General features: G+C 44.2%; 1 protein-coding gene and 1 long non-coding RNA gene across 2 annotated transcripts in view; one reads left to right on the forward strand and one right to left on the reverse strand.

The window, feature by feature from the left end:
- The window catches only part of MYOT (myotilin), a 31,431-nt gene extending 28,923 nt beyond the window's left edge, over positions 1 to 2,508 (reverse strand). Inside the window, exons 1-3 of the mRNA XM_084636187.1 lie at positions 2,486 to 2,508; positions 2,269 to 2,395; positions 635 to 697 (exon numbers count right to left, since the gene is read on the reverse strand). Of these exons, the coding sequence (XP_084492313.1) occupies positions 635 to 697; positions 2,269 to 2,395; positions 2,486 to 2,493 (198 nt within the window). The 5' untranslated portion in view covers positions 2,494 to 2,508. The remainder of the gene's footprint in view (positions 1 to 634; positions 698 to 2,268; positions 2,396 to 2,485) is intronic.
- The window catches only part of LOC311524751, an 87,458-nt gene that overhangs the window by 34,286 nt on the left and 36,340 nt on the right, over positions 1 to 16,832 (forward strand). The window lies entirely within an intron of this gene.

The following is a 16,832-nucleotide window of genomic DNA, read 5'->3' on the forward strand; positions in this document are numbered from 1 at the left end:
ATGAAATGCTGGGTTTTTGTTTTTGTTTTTTTTAAAGTAGTTGATTAGATTCCATGTAAATTTTGGTGGGTTGTGGGTGTTAGCAGAAATTATGCGTAACTGTTGATTTAAAGGTTCTGGTGTTCAGAGCAGGGCATATAAACCCTGGCAGAAATTGGGGGGGGGGGGAGCAGGGAGGAGGACGACGACATGACTGTGCCTCTTCTCCTCAACCCCCCCCCCCACATTGTCTCTGCGTGTTTTATAAAGAGCAATATCTTGCATGAATATGTGATAGACTTTTTCCCTACATCTTTAAAAATGTGGAGAAAAATCACCTAGGCAAATGGAGCAATTTAACTGAGGAACATCTGTAGATACCCTGATACATGTGCACCCTTAAGCCTCCTTTGTAGAGAATCCGTGGAATTGATTTATGTACACAGTTCCATTTAAACTGGGACCCTATACACCTTATGATGTAGTTGATCATATAGCACTGCCAAACGGACATGACGTTTATGAAATTTAAGGTGAGCCATGTTTCATCCCCAAATATCTTGCAGTCCAGGAGTAAAAGGAGAAACAAAGACCCAACATCAGTAGTTCAATCCCAGATGGTGTGGAGAGAATATACTGAGGTTTGTGCTGTTACCTTTGTAAACACGGGGGCGATTCCATAAGTAGAACCAGTCTGGCTTGTAGATGGGCTCTGCAGCTGTATAGGAAAGAAGCAAAAAGAAAAGGAGTACTTGTGGCACCTTAGAGACTAACCATTTTATTTGAGCATAAGCTTTCGTGAGCTACAGCTCACTTCTCTGAAACATAGGAAAGAAGGCTAGAGCTGGGTGGGAAATGGTTTTCCTGTCCTGCTACACTTCTTGAGAGTGGAAAAAATGAGTTTGTTTTTTTCTAAATTGGGATTAAAGTGAGAACTCTTGTAATTTTTCAGAAAAAATTACACACCCACTTACCACAGCAGGCTATAGCACAAAGGTTAGGAAACTCACCCAGAATGTGAGAGCTCCAGGTTCAAGACCCAGCATTACTTAGTTCAGAAGGGACTTTGAACCTGGGTCTCCTCCTTGAATGCCTTTAACCTCGAGGCTTTTTTGACTATTCTGTGATGGGTCAAAGTCTCTCTGGCTTGGAGCAAAAATTCCAAGATGGACTGGAGAAACTTTTCCTGACGAAAGTTTAGTTGAAACTACCATGTTCCCATGAAAATTTCAGGTTTGATATCGTCTATCAAAAAAATTCTGGACTAGCTCTAATCATGGCTAGCATTTCCCGTGTGGAAAAATCCAACAGGACAGGTTCTGAATTAAAATAAACTCAGGAATCTCCTATCTGCTATTCATGCATCAGTTTACTGACTATTCTGTGGATAGTCTCTGCTCAAGTGCTCCAGAAGAAAATGCCTCCTTGGATTGTGATCAGCAAGTTATTGGAAGGGAGGCTTATAGCCATGTAAGAATAAGTGGTGGTCAGAGGGCTGGTAAGCCAATTTACAGGCCAAATTTTGCAGTCCTTATGCAGAGATCAGTCCTGCCCTCAGTTACATCCAGGCAACCCAACTGACTTCAGTGAGAGTGGTTGCACATATGTGACACAGCATGGAATCTGGTGTTCAGTCCTTACCCCATTCTTGAAATTCAGCAGACATAAAGAGAGAGGAAGGGCTGCAGGATTGTGACTCACTGTGTTTAGATCGAGCAAAGATGGCAGGAGTGGGGCATATTGGATTTCTAAACCACACTTTCTGTGTGAAAGAAGACTGCATGTGAAAGAAACATTGGGGTGAGTTACACAGAATGTTGACTGCTCCTCACTGACCTCCACTCTCAAGGAAATTAGTTTTCGGATTGCATTGCTTGGGATTGTTAATATATAGTTGAAATATGTGTGTTTGTTTTTCCTGTGGTCCTGTTCTTTGTCATTACCCCTAGCCCAGTTTAATGGGAATCCAGTCCCTGGATGTTTTGAATTCCCCAGCTCTACAGCTAGTAGGGCTCTTAACCAACTGTCCTTTCTGAAATGTGCCTTTGAAGGAGTATGACAAATGGTTAAGCTATGTGGCAGCCACTCTATTTTCCTAAATAAGTTGATGGAGGTTTAGAAATACAGTTCTAAGGCAGCAGAACAAATAAAAAAAAAACCCAAAACCCTCCTTTCAGGGCGTCCCCATGCAGATGATTTGCCATTTGGCCATTGGCTTCAATGGGCTCAAGAGCTGACCATTAAATTGCTTTAAAATACTGTAAATAAAATAATAAATCTATAACCTACTCTTTGAGGGTCAATAGATACTGGCTGAATTAAAGTGGAGTAACTCTGATGAGCTGTATTGCTCCTAGAGACTTCACTGGCTGAGGAACCAATGGTCAGTGAGATACTGGTTGCTTTCCGCTTTGCCCTAGTGGGAAAAATAAACAAGGCTAAGTGGAGGCATAGACTTTTAAAGGCTGAATGTGCTTCAGTCATCAACCTCTGAGTCTGCACTTACTGTGACATTTCTCTGGCACCACCAGACTAGAGACTCGCAGGGAGGAACCGCCTTCAGATTTCTCTATAAACCTACAGGAAACAAATGTAAAACAACGGTATTTACAGCTGCCTCCTCTTGCCTATGGGAAAATGATGGCGAAGCAAACAGTATGTAATTAAGTGCAACACACTGTGTGTGTGTGTGTGTGTGTATTAATATAATAAACATTGATGTTGTATAGAAATGGGCACAAGTCACAAAACTCCAATGTGTTTCCAGGCTCAGGAGGGCTTGGGGTTTATTTTTTTGTGTGGCCTGTTTATAAAGACAGGAGATGTGCGAAACTTGGATCTGGACCTAGGTTTGCATTCCAAACACCCACACAGTGCAGGAGTGTTAGAATCGAGGGGTGGGACTCCTCTTTACTATTGGAGCTAGTAACAATAAAAGAAATAGTTGGCTGACCTCCATAGTTTCTCTGGTTTTCCTCATCTTGCAAATCTTTAACTTGGAGACTAATCTGAGCAGCTCACTGATGGTTATAATAACTGCATGGAATGCTGTAAATTATACTTGAGACATCTATTAATTTATTTATTTATTTCCTCCCCTGAGTCTGTAAGGGCTTAGGATTTCACCTGCTGTTCTGTTGACGTTTTATTAAGCAATTGGCAAATGGCAGGTTCCTTAAACAAAAATAGTTTATTAGAATAAAAAGGTTTTTTGTTTTTTTTCTAGGTCATCATACCTGCCATTAGTGGGAAAACTATAAACTGAGAAATCTGGGGAGAAAAATGGGACCTTCTTTCTAACTCCATTGGAGTACATAGTATATAGAGATGGAATTGGAGGGACAGACTGGGAAATAGGGTGCGTGGGGGCAGACTTGGCTTTCAATGGGGTTAGGTGCCTAGCTCCTTTAATTGCTGTGCTGATACCACTGCCTATTGTGTTGACCACAATAGATCACTTGATAAATTGCCCTGTTCTGTTCATTCCCTCTGAAGCATCTGGCACCGGCAGCCACAATCAGAAGACAGGATACAGGGCTAGATGGACTATAGGTCTGACTCCAGTATGGCCATTTGTATGTTCTTGTGACCAAATAAATAATCTTTACAGATTCAGACACATCGATTGAACCTGCACTATGCTGCTATCTTACACTTTGGAGCCATTTTTGACCATTCTACACCACAGACGGGGCCTTTGAGTCATGGAGACAATGGCTCTGGATCTCCATGGGGGAGCATAGTTAAGGAGGAGGAAGTGAGTTTGGCCAATTCAGCAGCATGGTGGAAGGATGGAGATCATAGATATGACAATACCCATTTAAAATATAGCAAGGGGCTGGGTGAACACCCCACCACTCTGCCTGGAATGTTCTAACATTCCTGAGTCATTGAATGGAGAAGTTGACAATGCCCTGGGATTATGTCCACTGGCCAATGAGTGAGAGCCAAAATTTAGGTGTCTACAGGCCACCACTATAATTAAAATCCCTCTCTTCTAACTCAATAGGATTTACACCATGGGGACATGTTCAAATCACTGAGTAAAAGGCATACATGTAATAACATGATTTCCACTTACAGTGTTTACTCAGTGCATGGAAAATACCTTCTAGGACCCAGGGGGCTCTGCCTGGGACTAAGGCCCAGTAGCATCTGTTGTGTGGATTCATGGGTATTTGGAGCCATATTACTCAAGGTGCAGGGCAGCATGGAGTCCTTGATACTACAAATGTTTACGATGTACTGTAATTGCATGCGTAGCGCCATAGACTCTGAGGGTGTTTGAGGTTAAGTTACTGTGTCAGTGTGTTCAAGATTGGGGCCTTGCACTGCCAATGTCATTTGGTAGTGTTTCACACTCCCTTTGCATAGGTGTAAATGGTTAAACACTTGCCTTTACAGAGAAATTGTGTTGTCTTGCAGGTTGAGACTCTCTATGGCCTAAGGGCCAGGTTTGTAAAGGTATTTAGGTGCCTGAAGATGCAGATAGGTGCCTAGGGAGATTCCCAAGAAAGCCCAAGCAACAGCCTACCTGGGAGAAAAGACAGCCCCCAAGGCAGAAATCCATCTTGTCTGCTGAATGTGATGGCAGATGTTGATTTAGAGTGTAATGTGACTGTTACAGTCAGTATTGCCAACCCCAAATGTTCAGAAATCAGGAGTCAGGCTCACCAAAAATCACGAGATTGTGTAAAAATAATAGATTTGGTATTTTTTCTTTGCCTTCTGCTTTTTGAGCCTTTAGGGTGCACTGGGGTCATGTTTTGAGGCTTTCTCCACAGCCATGAGGGCTAGAAACTTACTTTTTTCTTAGGAATGAAAGGTGAAATCATCACATATCCACTTGATTCCAGGAGCTGGAGCTTTAAGGAAAACAATAGTTATCATGCGACTCATGATAAAACCATGAGAGTTGGCAACACCACTGGACTGTGCATGTCCTGACTCTGGTTTTAATGCCACCTCTGGCAATTTAGAATGCTCAGTTTAGTTGTTCTGACCAGTTTGATGAAGCAGTGATGTCACATGATGAACCCCACTGTGAAGTTTTTCAGTCAAAGCTATTATTATCTGAGTACCCAAAAACGCCTCCATTTATATATTTGTTACCCAAAACTGGCTGACCCAAAGGCTGTCAAAAATGGCAACAAAAGGGTATGAGGGGACTCAGTCAGATCCTAATACCCACCTGGATAGTTGCAGTCTGATGGGACCACTTACTCACCACCCCCTCAACCCCACAAAAAAAGTTACAACTGAAAACCAGATTTAAAAAAACAAACCAGAACACCTGGGCACTTCTTCCTGCCCTGGGCACAGGGCTACAAGAGCTCCCTGTGAGCTCCAAGCATGATTTTGAGGAATCGAATGGGTGCTGCTTTCTTGTATCTTTTGCATTATTCTTTCTAGGGTTAGCAGAAACTTCAGCATTGTACGGCTTATGTCCTTGAGAGACTAAATAGCGTGCGTTTTACCTTAGTGAGTCATTTTAGCACCCTCAGTGTTCCACGTAAATGGCAACCTTTACTTAGTGTAATTCTAGATCTTTGTGAAGAGGACAGAATTAGACTCGGCTAAATGAAGAGTTGGGGACCTTTGCAACCCAACACCAGAATGATTACAAGGTACATACCAATCATGCTGTTGACACAAACAATAATGACGACATTCTAGCATTGCCCAAATAGTTGACATGTCTGCAGAATTATGCTATAGCCAGTACTGGTGCAAATATAATACAAGGGGTTAGGAAAATGTTAAAGCAGCATGGAAAGCTTTGCCAGATGTTGAAAAGTGGAAAGCACGTTGAATCTGTTTTAGGAACAAAGTGAGCATCTGACAGATCTGAAATAAACCTCATTATAAAAATGGGTGGGGGGAGGAAATGCCTTTTAACCCTACAGTTTAGAGGTAAGGCGGGCTTAGATGTGCATGGTAATTTTATTGTATTAATATGTCTTGTAGTTTTAAAATCAACTTAGATTTGATCCACTGCATAATCTTCGGCTAACTTAACTTTTGCAAACCAGAGCTAGAAGCTGTCTGAATTATTTTGAGGATTTTAAAAAAAAATTCCAAATATAATAATTTTGCTTTATGTAATATTTGTGATTATAATTACTAGAGTTTGAACTAGTATAAAGGATGATGATTTAGCAGAGGTAGTCTTGTACAGAAAATTCTGTCTGGGGTCCAATTTTTGGTGTCTTAAGTTTAGATTGGTGAACTGTGGCCATTTCAGGTGTGAGCTCTCTAGTCTTAATTTTTCTGTTGGAGGTGGTTTGTCAGTTGCTTGTGGAGAGTTTCCAAGGAAGCTGGAAATTAAATTGATATGTGTTTTGGTCCTCCTCAGAAACCTGGAGTGATTGGGTTAGACCAGGCATTTTCCTGCAGGTTATGGAATGGATTAATAAATGACTTTGATTAGGGCGAAGAATGAGGGTGACTCTCTAAATCTTAAAAAGAGGTTTCAGAGTAGCAGCCGTGTTAGTCTGTATTCGCAAAAAGAAAAGGAGGACTTGTGGCACCTTAGAGACTAACCAATTTATTAGAGCATAAGCTTTCGTGATGAGGAATGAGCTGTAGCTCACAAAAGCTTATGCTCTAATAAATTGGTTAGTCTCTAAGGTGCCACAAGTCCTCCTTTTCATCTTAAAAAGAGTTTACCTAGTGACTCAAATTTTTTTCATAGAATTATTTAAACATGTATTGCTCACTTTTAGTGCCTTACCCTCCCACTCAGGGATTTCATGAAGATTAGTGAATGTTTGCATGAGACTTTGAACATGTAAAGCATTTACATAACAGCCAAGTATAACTATGTATTTATTTATTACAGCCACTTGTCTAAATTTGGTTGCAGCCTTTAAGTTTTTTCATTTAGTTAGAACAAATTTCTGGCATATTAACTGGCTACATTATCCTGAGGGTGTGTTGCAAGGAGGAGGGGGGACACAGAGAAGAAAAAATAGCAAGAGAAATTATTTTTTAGCCATAACGCTAGCAGTGAGTGATTATTGCAGTTCTTACTGTAGCTCTTACAGTAGCTGAAAAATCTTGCCTAGAAAAACATACTAAGTCTAGTGAAGAACTTTTCTAACCTGAAACTGATCTAATATTCAAAGGCACTGTTACAAAGGCTGATTTTATTATTTTTTTTAAATATACTTCAGAGCCTGAAACACTTAAATGAAGTATTTCAAGGGGTCATTTACTGTGGTACTGATGACTGTTAAGGCCGCAGAATTTTAGTCCTATGTTCAGCTATAACACATTTACTTAGGGATCCATTCTCCACTCCTTGTGTGCATGGGAGTTAATGTCCATAGTATCAAGGGAAGAATAAAACTCCCCTAACTCTTCAGTAGAGACCTATATTGAGACCGCTTGATTGTCTTAACTATGCGGAGTTGCAGCATCTCTCAAATGCATGCAATGCCATCACTGGGAGCGGAACACTTTAAAAGTCAAAGAGAAGATGAGCGGCTTGGACTGAGCACTACTCCATCCAATAGAAGCCATATAATAGAATAAGTATAGTTAATTAATAGATTATAATTAAACTCTTAAATTCTCATTAGGGGGCGAATCCTGAGTGTGTGAGGCTGTGTACTCCCACACAATGCACACCAATATTGTGAGTGAAACCTGAGAGACTGTGGTGAATGGGGCACAATATCACCCTCTGCATGTTCATCCACAACAATGTAGAGTGGTGGCTCTGGATTTGTGATGGATCAGAGAAGGGAGGGACATAGCCGTCAGTGATGATCCACATCCGCTGCACATCCCGGTGGAGGAGTGCAGTGATCATGGAAGAGGTCCCAGGGCTCAGTCTGGGGTGGAGGGCCTGGCCTTACAGAACTCCCCTGTGCACTACCTATTTACCCACTTTGGAAAATTTCACTTGAGACCTTTATTAAAGTATAAGCACCTGCCCAGAAATCCCCTTGGTGCTCCTATAGAGCCCCCTAGTGCAGTGTGCTCAACACAATCTGGGAGACAATAGCCTCAGGGACCCTTCATTTGAAAGAGCTATGCCGTTAAATTAAGAGCTGTGAACATAGCACAGGCTAGGGATGATGAAAGTGAATTAATTTTAGTCTTGGTGTTATGTTCCCACTTTTCTGAGTATGGCTGTGCCCCCATGGCAAACCGCTGCAAAATCCCCTGCTTTCCCCCGTTTTCTGATAATCACTGAGCTACTGACAGATACAGAGTTCAACGTTTCAGATGGGGGTGCCTAGAGTCAGGCGTCTGCATCCGTATTTAGATAGCTAAAACAAAAGAAGCTTGATTTTCTTTCTAGGGATACCAAGTGACTCAGCTCCTATTTGAAGTCAATGGGCTCAGCACGTGTCAAAAATAACATTCAACAAACTCTCTGACAGAGAAAGTTTAGCTTCCATAAGCACTGATCCAGCTAAGCCCCAGGGCAACTTTGATACATCTTCTGAACTGACTTTCTGTTAGGCACCCTTGTTGAGCTGGGGCAGCCCAGAGCTTTGTATCTTCTGGAAATGGTGGTCTTGTACCCCAGAATCTGAGCTTACCTTCAGCAGAACAAAAGGGTCAAATTCACTTTCCTTCAGTTCCCTTGTTCCACCCCTCTACCCCTTTTAAACCTCGGTATAAGGCTGCCTGCATGCCAAGGAGCTGGAAGAAGTTGTATGCACTTAGGCTCCCTTGCACCCAGAGAGACTGGGTCCAAGTGAATGTAAAGGGGTCTGATTTAGGTCACTGTATGCTTTGCTTCTGAATCTGGCCCAGTGTCTCTAGCCCTTCAGGATGTGAACCAGATGCACACCTGCTTGAGTCTGTGGGCAGCTTGAAAACACTGGCCTGGTTCTCCACTGCTTGACATTGTGTCGTCATTTACACCTGTGCAAAATGGGTAGAAAACACATCCAGTCTGCATTAGGAGAGCCTGGCACCTCCTTTGCAGAGATCAGGAGGACACGGGGACAGGTCAGTGGACAATTAGGCCCGTCAACTTACATTTTTTGCAGTTAGGTGATACTTTACATTAACAAGAATATATTGCAATTTGTTAAATAGAAGGCTCTTAACCATTTTTCCTTGGTTTCTGCTCCTACAGGTATCTGTCAGGAATGTAAGAATCTTCCTCTTTCTTCTTTATGCTTCTAAATACTAGAACCCCTTCCCCATTCAAGAGGCTAGGGCTATGGCTACACTACAGCTTATGTCGGCATAACTTGTGTCGCTCGGGGTGTGAATAAACCATGCCCCTCAGCGATATAAGTTACACGGACATAGCGCTGTCCACGCTGGCGCTTATGTCAGCAGGCAGGCTTCTCCCACCGACAGCACTCCTGCTACTCTCAAGGGCTGGAGTAGGCAAGCTGACAGGAGAGCTCTCTCCCATAGGCTTCAAGCAGCTACACTAGAGCAGCTGTAAGCTCTCTAGTGTAGACGTGCTTAGTTAGACTCAAGCTGGTTTAGACTTTGGAGTAATACAGCTGAGTTACACTATTTTTAATTTTTGTAACTTCCCCAGCTCAGAGTGGTGGATTCCCCCAAGATAGCTATGTAGATACAACTCTTATGGTAAGAACAGCCAGGAGAAAGGGAATGAAGAGGAACCTGTGCTTGCAGATCAGAGGTCTATACAAAGTTTACTACTCTGTCCCTAAAATTCTCCACTACCCTGTCCTGCATCCAGACAGAAATTGTGTTTTTTAGCACAGGAGGACATAAAAATGGAGCTGTGGGTGGGCACTGAGGTTACCACCTGTACCTCCGCTCATCTGTGCGGTCCAGTGACTTGGAAGAGGGGGGTAAATCAAGGCTCTCTCCACCTGCATGAGTCCTGAGGAGGCTGCTTTCATCCCTCAACACACTGTGATCTGCAATGGAGATGGCCCTCACATGGTAATCAGGGGGTGCCTCACATGCCCAGTGCGGGCAGACAGGGTGACTCACAATCTTGTGCTCAAAGAGAGAACCTTGTGGGGGTCAATTCTGAGCGGTGCTGAGCACCGGTGACTCCCATTGACTTCGCTAAGACTGTTCATGAGGAAGGGTTGCAGGATGGACTCTAGAGTCTAAATGGTGGTTTGTTGTTGGAATTTCTTTCCATTTGGAGATCCCACCAAATTGCAATGTGGCTGGTTTTGAGTATTAGGTTTTGGGTTTATTGGGCTTTGACAGAGCCTTTAGTCCTAGTCCATAATCTAGTCCAGTGGTTTTCAAACTGTGGACTGGGACCCTAAAGTGGGTTGCGACCCCATTTTAATGGGGTCACCAGGGCTGGCTTAGGCTTGCTGGGGCCCAGGGCCAAAGCCTGAGACCCACCGCCTGAGCCGAAGCCAGAGGGCTACAGCACTGGATGGCGGGGCTCAGGTTACAGGCTCCCTGCCTGGGCTGAAGGCCTTGGGCTTCGGCTTTGCCCCCATTCTCCCTCCCGGGGCAGTGGGGCTTGGTCTTGGTCGTGTAGTAATTTTTGTTGTCAGAAGGGGGTCACGGTGCAATGAAGTTTGAGAACCCCTGAGCCTGACTGCCTTTTCAAAACATCTACAGAAAGTGAGAGCTGAACAAAGAAGACCTTAGCCTTTTTAGATAGGTCTGTGAAATAAGCAAGTACCAAAGCAGAGTTTATTGCTCTCTGGCTGTGTTCTTCCATATTGGCTTAGAGATGGTGGCCCACAGATGTAAGCAATTAACAGGACACTTGATAAGAAGGTTCTGCATTATTGGCTTTATGCACAAAACAGCAGGACATGCTCTTCAGCTAGTAAATGGCTCTGCAGTTCATTAACCCATTGCCCCAACATCTGATAGAGATTTTTCTGCAAGGCATAAAACACATGGGGTTACGTTAACAAGATGGAGGGGAGAATCTATCCAACTCAACTGCTCAGTGTGGGGCCGATGTGTCGTCCAAGCTGACTTAGAAGATCTAAAGAGTGTGGTCACCATGTGTGAGGTTTTTTAGGTATGATTCATGGCTTTGCTATTCTGTGATGAAACCATTACGTGCTATTCCCACTGTTATACATGCTAAAACACACTATTATACCAGCTCTTCCTGTAATACAGCATGTTCTGGTCTCTGCTCAGGCCTGGAAACAGACCTGCTGCACACGTCCTTCTCTGCATGTGACCAAAATTCGTATAAACCGTATGCAATAGAAAATTAGTAGTGATGTTAAACTGTTACAGTTCCCAATTCCCAGTAACTAGATGGGCTTTACATCACATCCTATAGTTTAACAGGCCAAGAGGAAAAGTGTGTCCCAGAACTGAGAGTTCCCCACTCCCCAAAGGTCTAACACTGGAGCTGTTAGCTCAGCTGATCTTGACTGTTCTGACTGTGAATAAAGAGCGAGTGGCTCCTCAGGGAGGACTTAGGACCAAAGCCATGTAGGGCTCTATAGAGCAATACCAGTAGTTTGGATTGTGCCAGGAAGGAAATCAATTAGGAAGCTGTAATATTCCATGCAGCTAATACTGGTGAGTGAATAGGCTGCACCTGCTCTAGCTTCCAAGAAGTTTCCAGTAGTGGCCCCACATGAAGTGCACTGCAGAAATCCAATCTGGGAGGAACAGAACTGTGGAAAGGGCTGAATCGCAGAGAAGCTTTCTCCATCCTTGTACTAAACGCAGCTGGGAGGGAAAGAGCCCTTTGGCAGTTGATATTACCCAGGATCAACCACTGATTCGCAAGCACTGCCTGAACTGCAAATGTCCTTGACAAAGGATGGGGCAAACCCCTCCGTCACAGCAGCTAGTTCCAGCCCTGCCAAGTTCGGGCTGCTGTGACAGTGATCCTCTGTGCCTGAGACAAGAAGCCATTAAGGAAGAGAACTGTGGAAGAGGTGGGAGGCTTATTGTAAAACATGAGCCTGAACTGCTTCCCAAGTGCTAAGCTGCCCAGCACCTAGCTCTCCAGCGTTAAGGTTGCCATCAGTTTTCATTTTAAAGCCTTTTCTTTCTTTCCTTTTCTTTAAGTAGCCCTATAACTTGGGCTTGGGAAATTGGTCTGGTCAGACAATTACCATATTTACCCAGAAGGCAGGGTGTTAAGAAAATTCATCAAACTGTGTCTGACTTTGTAGCAGTGTCCGTCTCAGGATATTAGAGACACAAGGTGAGTGAGATGATCTATTCTCTAAGGCGCCACAAGTACTTCTTTTCTTTTTGTGAATACAGACTAACAGAGCTGTTACTCTGAAACATGATATCTATTGTTGGACCAGCTTCTGTTGAGGGGCGGGGTGTTAATGGGCCACTTCACCTTGAATGGTCCCTTGAAATATGTGTTAACTACTTATGCTAAACCATCTGTTCCACCTTGTATTTAGCTGTCAGGCTATGTCTACACTAGAGAACCTAGTACAACCGCACAGCTGCGGCGTGTCAGATCTCTCACATAGCCGCTGTATGCCAAGGGGAGAGAGCTCTCCCACTGACATAATTAAACCACCCCCAACAAGCAGCAGTAGCTATGTTGGCCTGAAAGGCCCTCCCACCGACATAGAGCTGGGCACGCTACCGCTTATGCCAGAGAAACTTATGTTGCTGAGGGGTGTGTTTGTTTGTTTTTCCTCACACCCCTGAGGTGACACAAATTTTGCTGACTTAGGCCATGTCCACATCACCACTTAAGTTTCCCAGGACTGAAGAGGAGCTCCGTGTAGCTTGAAAGCTTGTGTCTCACCAATAAGAGATTACCTCACCCACCTTCTCTCTCTGGGTTAAAGATCATTCATCCGATGAAGTGAGCTGTAGTTCATGAAAGCTTATGCTCAAATAAATTTGTTAGCCTCTAAGGTGCCACAAGTACTCCTTTTCTTTTTGCGGCTACAGACTAACAGGGCTGCTACTCTGAAACAGGTCACTGAATAATCACCCTGATGGGAATGTTTGATTCTTATCTAATCTTCCTTTTGTCTCTCCTTCACTTAAAACCAGCCTGTTAGTGCTTCCTCAAACATCTCCTGTTATAATCACCTTGGAAGCTCATTTAGATCTGGAGAAAACAGTGTGTAATGAATCAATCATTAATGATATTGGTTGTGGATAGTTTGCTCCCAAGGATTTCGGGGAGTCCAATCCTGAGCCTAGGAATGACGAGGGGGAGGTTTCTTGCTATTGATCTCAGTGGCAGCAGAATCGGGCGCTGCTTGTTTGACAGCACGTTGTCCTCTGGTGGTGAATTAGAAAGAACGTAAGGATTTTTCTGTATCTGATTTAGCTCAAGTGGCAGAGGGCTGTGGGTTGTTTCTGGAGCTTGCGATCTCCCTTTTCTGAGCTGGCCAGGGGATCAGTCGGTCCCCAATGCAACGCTGAGTAGCCATATCCCAGACACTTACCTGAGACATAGGGACAACTTCAGTCATGCTGCCTCCCGATACATCCAAGCACCTACTCAACTACATATGATCTGGGCTAGCCTAACATTGTGCCAAGTTACCTGTATACAGCACGCACATGGTGTGAAACACATGGGGATCTAGCTCCTAACTCTAGGATCAAGGAAGGTGGCCGCTTATTTGGCCATAAGTGTGCTTGTTTAGCCCTCAGCTTCGTAAGTTTTTCTATTCTTTGGTAAGCATTTTCCATTCTTTGCAGCGATAAAGCCAGACCTCTGGATTTTGGAGACCTTCACAGCCAGTCCCTTTTCTACAATGGACCAAACCACACCCCAGGTGCAAAAATCACCCCCCCACACACACACACACTTGGGCTGGGCTCTCCAGGACTAGTGTAAAGCCTGGATCTGAGCTGTGTGAGTCCGACTCATCTCTGGAGAGCTCAGGACTTCTTTTCCCACAATACTTGGTTGCTTTTCTAGGGCAGCAATTGGGGTGGGAGGGGCAAGACCCAGAGAAGACATTTCCCCTGAGCCAAGCCTGGGTGGAAGGGTGTGAGCAGTAAGGGAGGGGAGCTAGAAGTCAGAGTGAGGCAAATGTAGCTACCAAAACTATGCCTGTGGCGTGCCTGTGTTGAAAATACCTGCTCCAGTGAAATTGTCAATCGGAGGTTGGAGTAAGGGCTAATGCAGGGCCCCAAGGCAAACAACTGTAAAGTTCGTCGGCTCGTATCATGTAAAGAGAGGTGTTCTAAGAGGACGAGAGTGTAACCCTATGATCCAGCTCAAATAAGGGGCAGTGCATTGCTTCCCCCTAGCTCTGGGGAAAGGGTGGGTGGGTAGGTTACTTGACTTGGAGAAGATTCCTGAGCAGGCTGAAGGGAAGGATGAGTCACGGTTTCATCCCCAACCCCAGCCTAGTGGTGGTTGCTCTCCTCCCCACCTGCAGGCAGCCTGCCAAGAGGAGCAAAGGGGCTTGCTCCCCCCATGCAGGAGCACAGCAGGGCTCTCGACCGAGCCCAGTGGGCACCATTAAATATCTGTACCACAAAAGCTGCTTCCGTTGTGGTCCAGGCAGAAGAACCAAATGCATAGTAAAATGGAGGCTTTAATCCTCCGCAGCAGCCTGGGAAGAGCTGAGGTCCCTGTTGCCGGGGGTGCCCCGGGCTTGCTTCATGGCCGTTTGTCTGTACTGACGGGTGCTCTTAACATCTCCCCACTGCACCAGAGCTGCTGCTGCTGCTGGGGCTTTGGTACTGATCAGCTGTTGGTGTTTCTGCCACCTGCCCAGAGCAGCCCCATAAGGGGGTAGTTGAAAACTCAACAGCTGGGCTATACTTGTTCTCCCATAGGTGGAGCTGAACTGAGCTCCAATGCGAGATTTAAGCTTCTAAATGAATCCAGAAGCTAAGGAGTCCCCTTCCCAGGCGTCTGCATTAGTGAGGAGAGTGTAATGTGAAGCTCTCCTGTCTCAATTTTCACTGACGTGCCTGGAGATTTTTAGCTTGCTGGCATCCTGGAAGGGGAGAACCCATCTCAGCTCTCTGGTGCAGCCAGTTTCAGCTCTTGCAGGAGGTGCGCTTCCCCCTCCCCCAGGGGCAAGGAACTCATGGGGATATGCTTGGGCGTGCATAGCCGTTGGAATGCTTGTTGGCCAGGTGAATGGCACCAACTAACAGCAAGATACCCAGCAATCTGCATGCTGGGCAACAGCCAGCCATTCGCACGAAGGAAGGGGCCTGCGGAATTACTCGATAGTTTAAATGACTGCTTCTTGGAGCAGATGGTACAGGAACCCACAAGGGGAGAGGCAACTCTCGATCTAGTCCTGAGTGGAGTGCAGGATCTGGTCCAAGAGGTAACCATAACAGGACCGCTTGGAAATAGTGACCATAATATAATAACATTTAACATTACTGTGGTGGGAAGAACACCTCAACAGCCCAACACTGTGGGATTTAATTTCAGAAAGGGGAACTATGCAAAAATGAGGAGGTTAGTTAAACAAATTAAAAGGTACAGTGACTAGAGTGAAATCCCTGCAAGCTGGATGGACACTTTTCAAAGACACCATAATAGAGGCTCAACTTAAATGTATACCCCAAATTAAAAAAAACACAGTAAAAGAACTAAAAAAGAGCCACTGTGGCTTAACAACCATGTAAGAGAAGCAGTGAGAGATAAAAAGGCATCTTTTAAAAAGTGGAAGTCAAATCCTAGTGAGGTAAATAGAAAGGAGCATAAACACTACCAAATTAAATGTAAAAATGTAATAAAAGCCAAAAAGGAGTTTGAAGAACAGCTAGCCAAAAACTCAAAAGGTAATGACAAAATGTGTTTTTTTTTGTTTTGTTTTTTTTAAGTACATCAGAAGCAGGAAGCCTGCTAAACAACCGGTAGGGCCTCTTGACAATCAAGATACAAAAGAAGCACTTAAAGATGACACAGTCATCGCAGAGAAACTAAATGAATTCTTTGCTTCAGTCTTCACAGCTGAGGATGTTGGGGAGATTCCCAAACCTGAGCTGTCTTTTGTAGGTGACAAATCTGAGGAATTGTCTGGGAGTGGATGTGTCATTACACCAAGTAAAACTATTTCCCCATGTTTATTTCCCACCCCCCACTGCTCCTCAGACGTTCCTGTCAACTGCTGGAAATGGCCCACCTTGATTATCACTACAAAAGGTTCCCCCGCCCCCCATCACTCTCCTTACAGTGTGTATGATAACACCCTTTTTTTAATGTTCTGTGTTTATATAAATCTCCCCACTGTATTTTCCACTGAATGCATCCGATGAAGTGAGCTGTAGCTCACAAAAGCTTATGCTCAAATAAATTGGTTAGTCTCTAAGGCGCCACAAGTACTCCTTTTCTTTTTACAGCTTGGAGTGTCACTAGAGGAGGTTTTGGAATTAATTGAGAAACTTAACAGTAACAGGTCACTGGGACCAGATGGCAAGAGTTCTGAAAGAACTCAAACGTGAAATTGCAGGCCTATTAACTATGATTTGTAACCTGTCCTTGAAATCAGCTACTGTACCCAATGGCTGGAAGATAGCTAATGTAACACCAATATTTAAGAAGGGCTCTAGAGGTGATCCTGGCAATTACAGACTGATAAGTCTAACATCTGTACCGGGAAAATTAGTTGAAACAACAGTAAAGAGTAAAATTGTCAGACGCCTAGAAGAACATAAATTGTTGCGCAAAAGTCAACGTGGTTTCTGTAAAGGGAAATCCTGTTTTACTAATCTATTAGAGTTTTTTGAGGGGGTCAACAAACACATGGACAAGGGGGATCCAGTGAACATAGTGTACTTGGATTTCCAGAAAGCCTTTGACAAGGTCCCTCACCAAAGGCTCTTATGTAAATTAAGTTGTCAGGGGATAAGAGGGAAGATCCTCTCATGGACTGAGAACTGGTTAAAAGACAGGGAACAAAGGGTAGGAATAAATGGTAAATTTCCAGAATGGAGAGAGGTAACCAGTGGTGTTTCCCAAGGGTCAGTCCTAGGAC

Source organism: Lepidochelys olivacea, assembly GCF_965140295.1.
Source record: "Lepidochelys olivacea isolate rLepOli2 genome assembly, chromosome: 8".
Classification (NCBI taxonomy): Eukaryota; Metazoa; Chordata; order Testudines; family Cheloniidae; genus Lepidochelys; species Lepidochelys olivacea.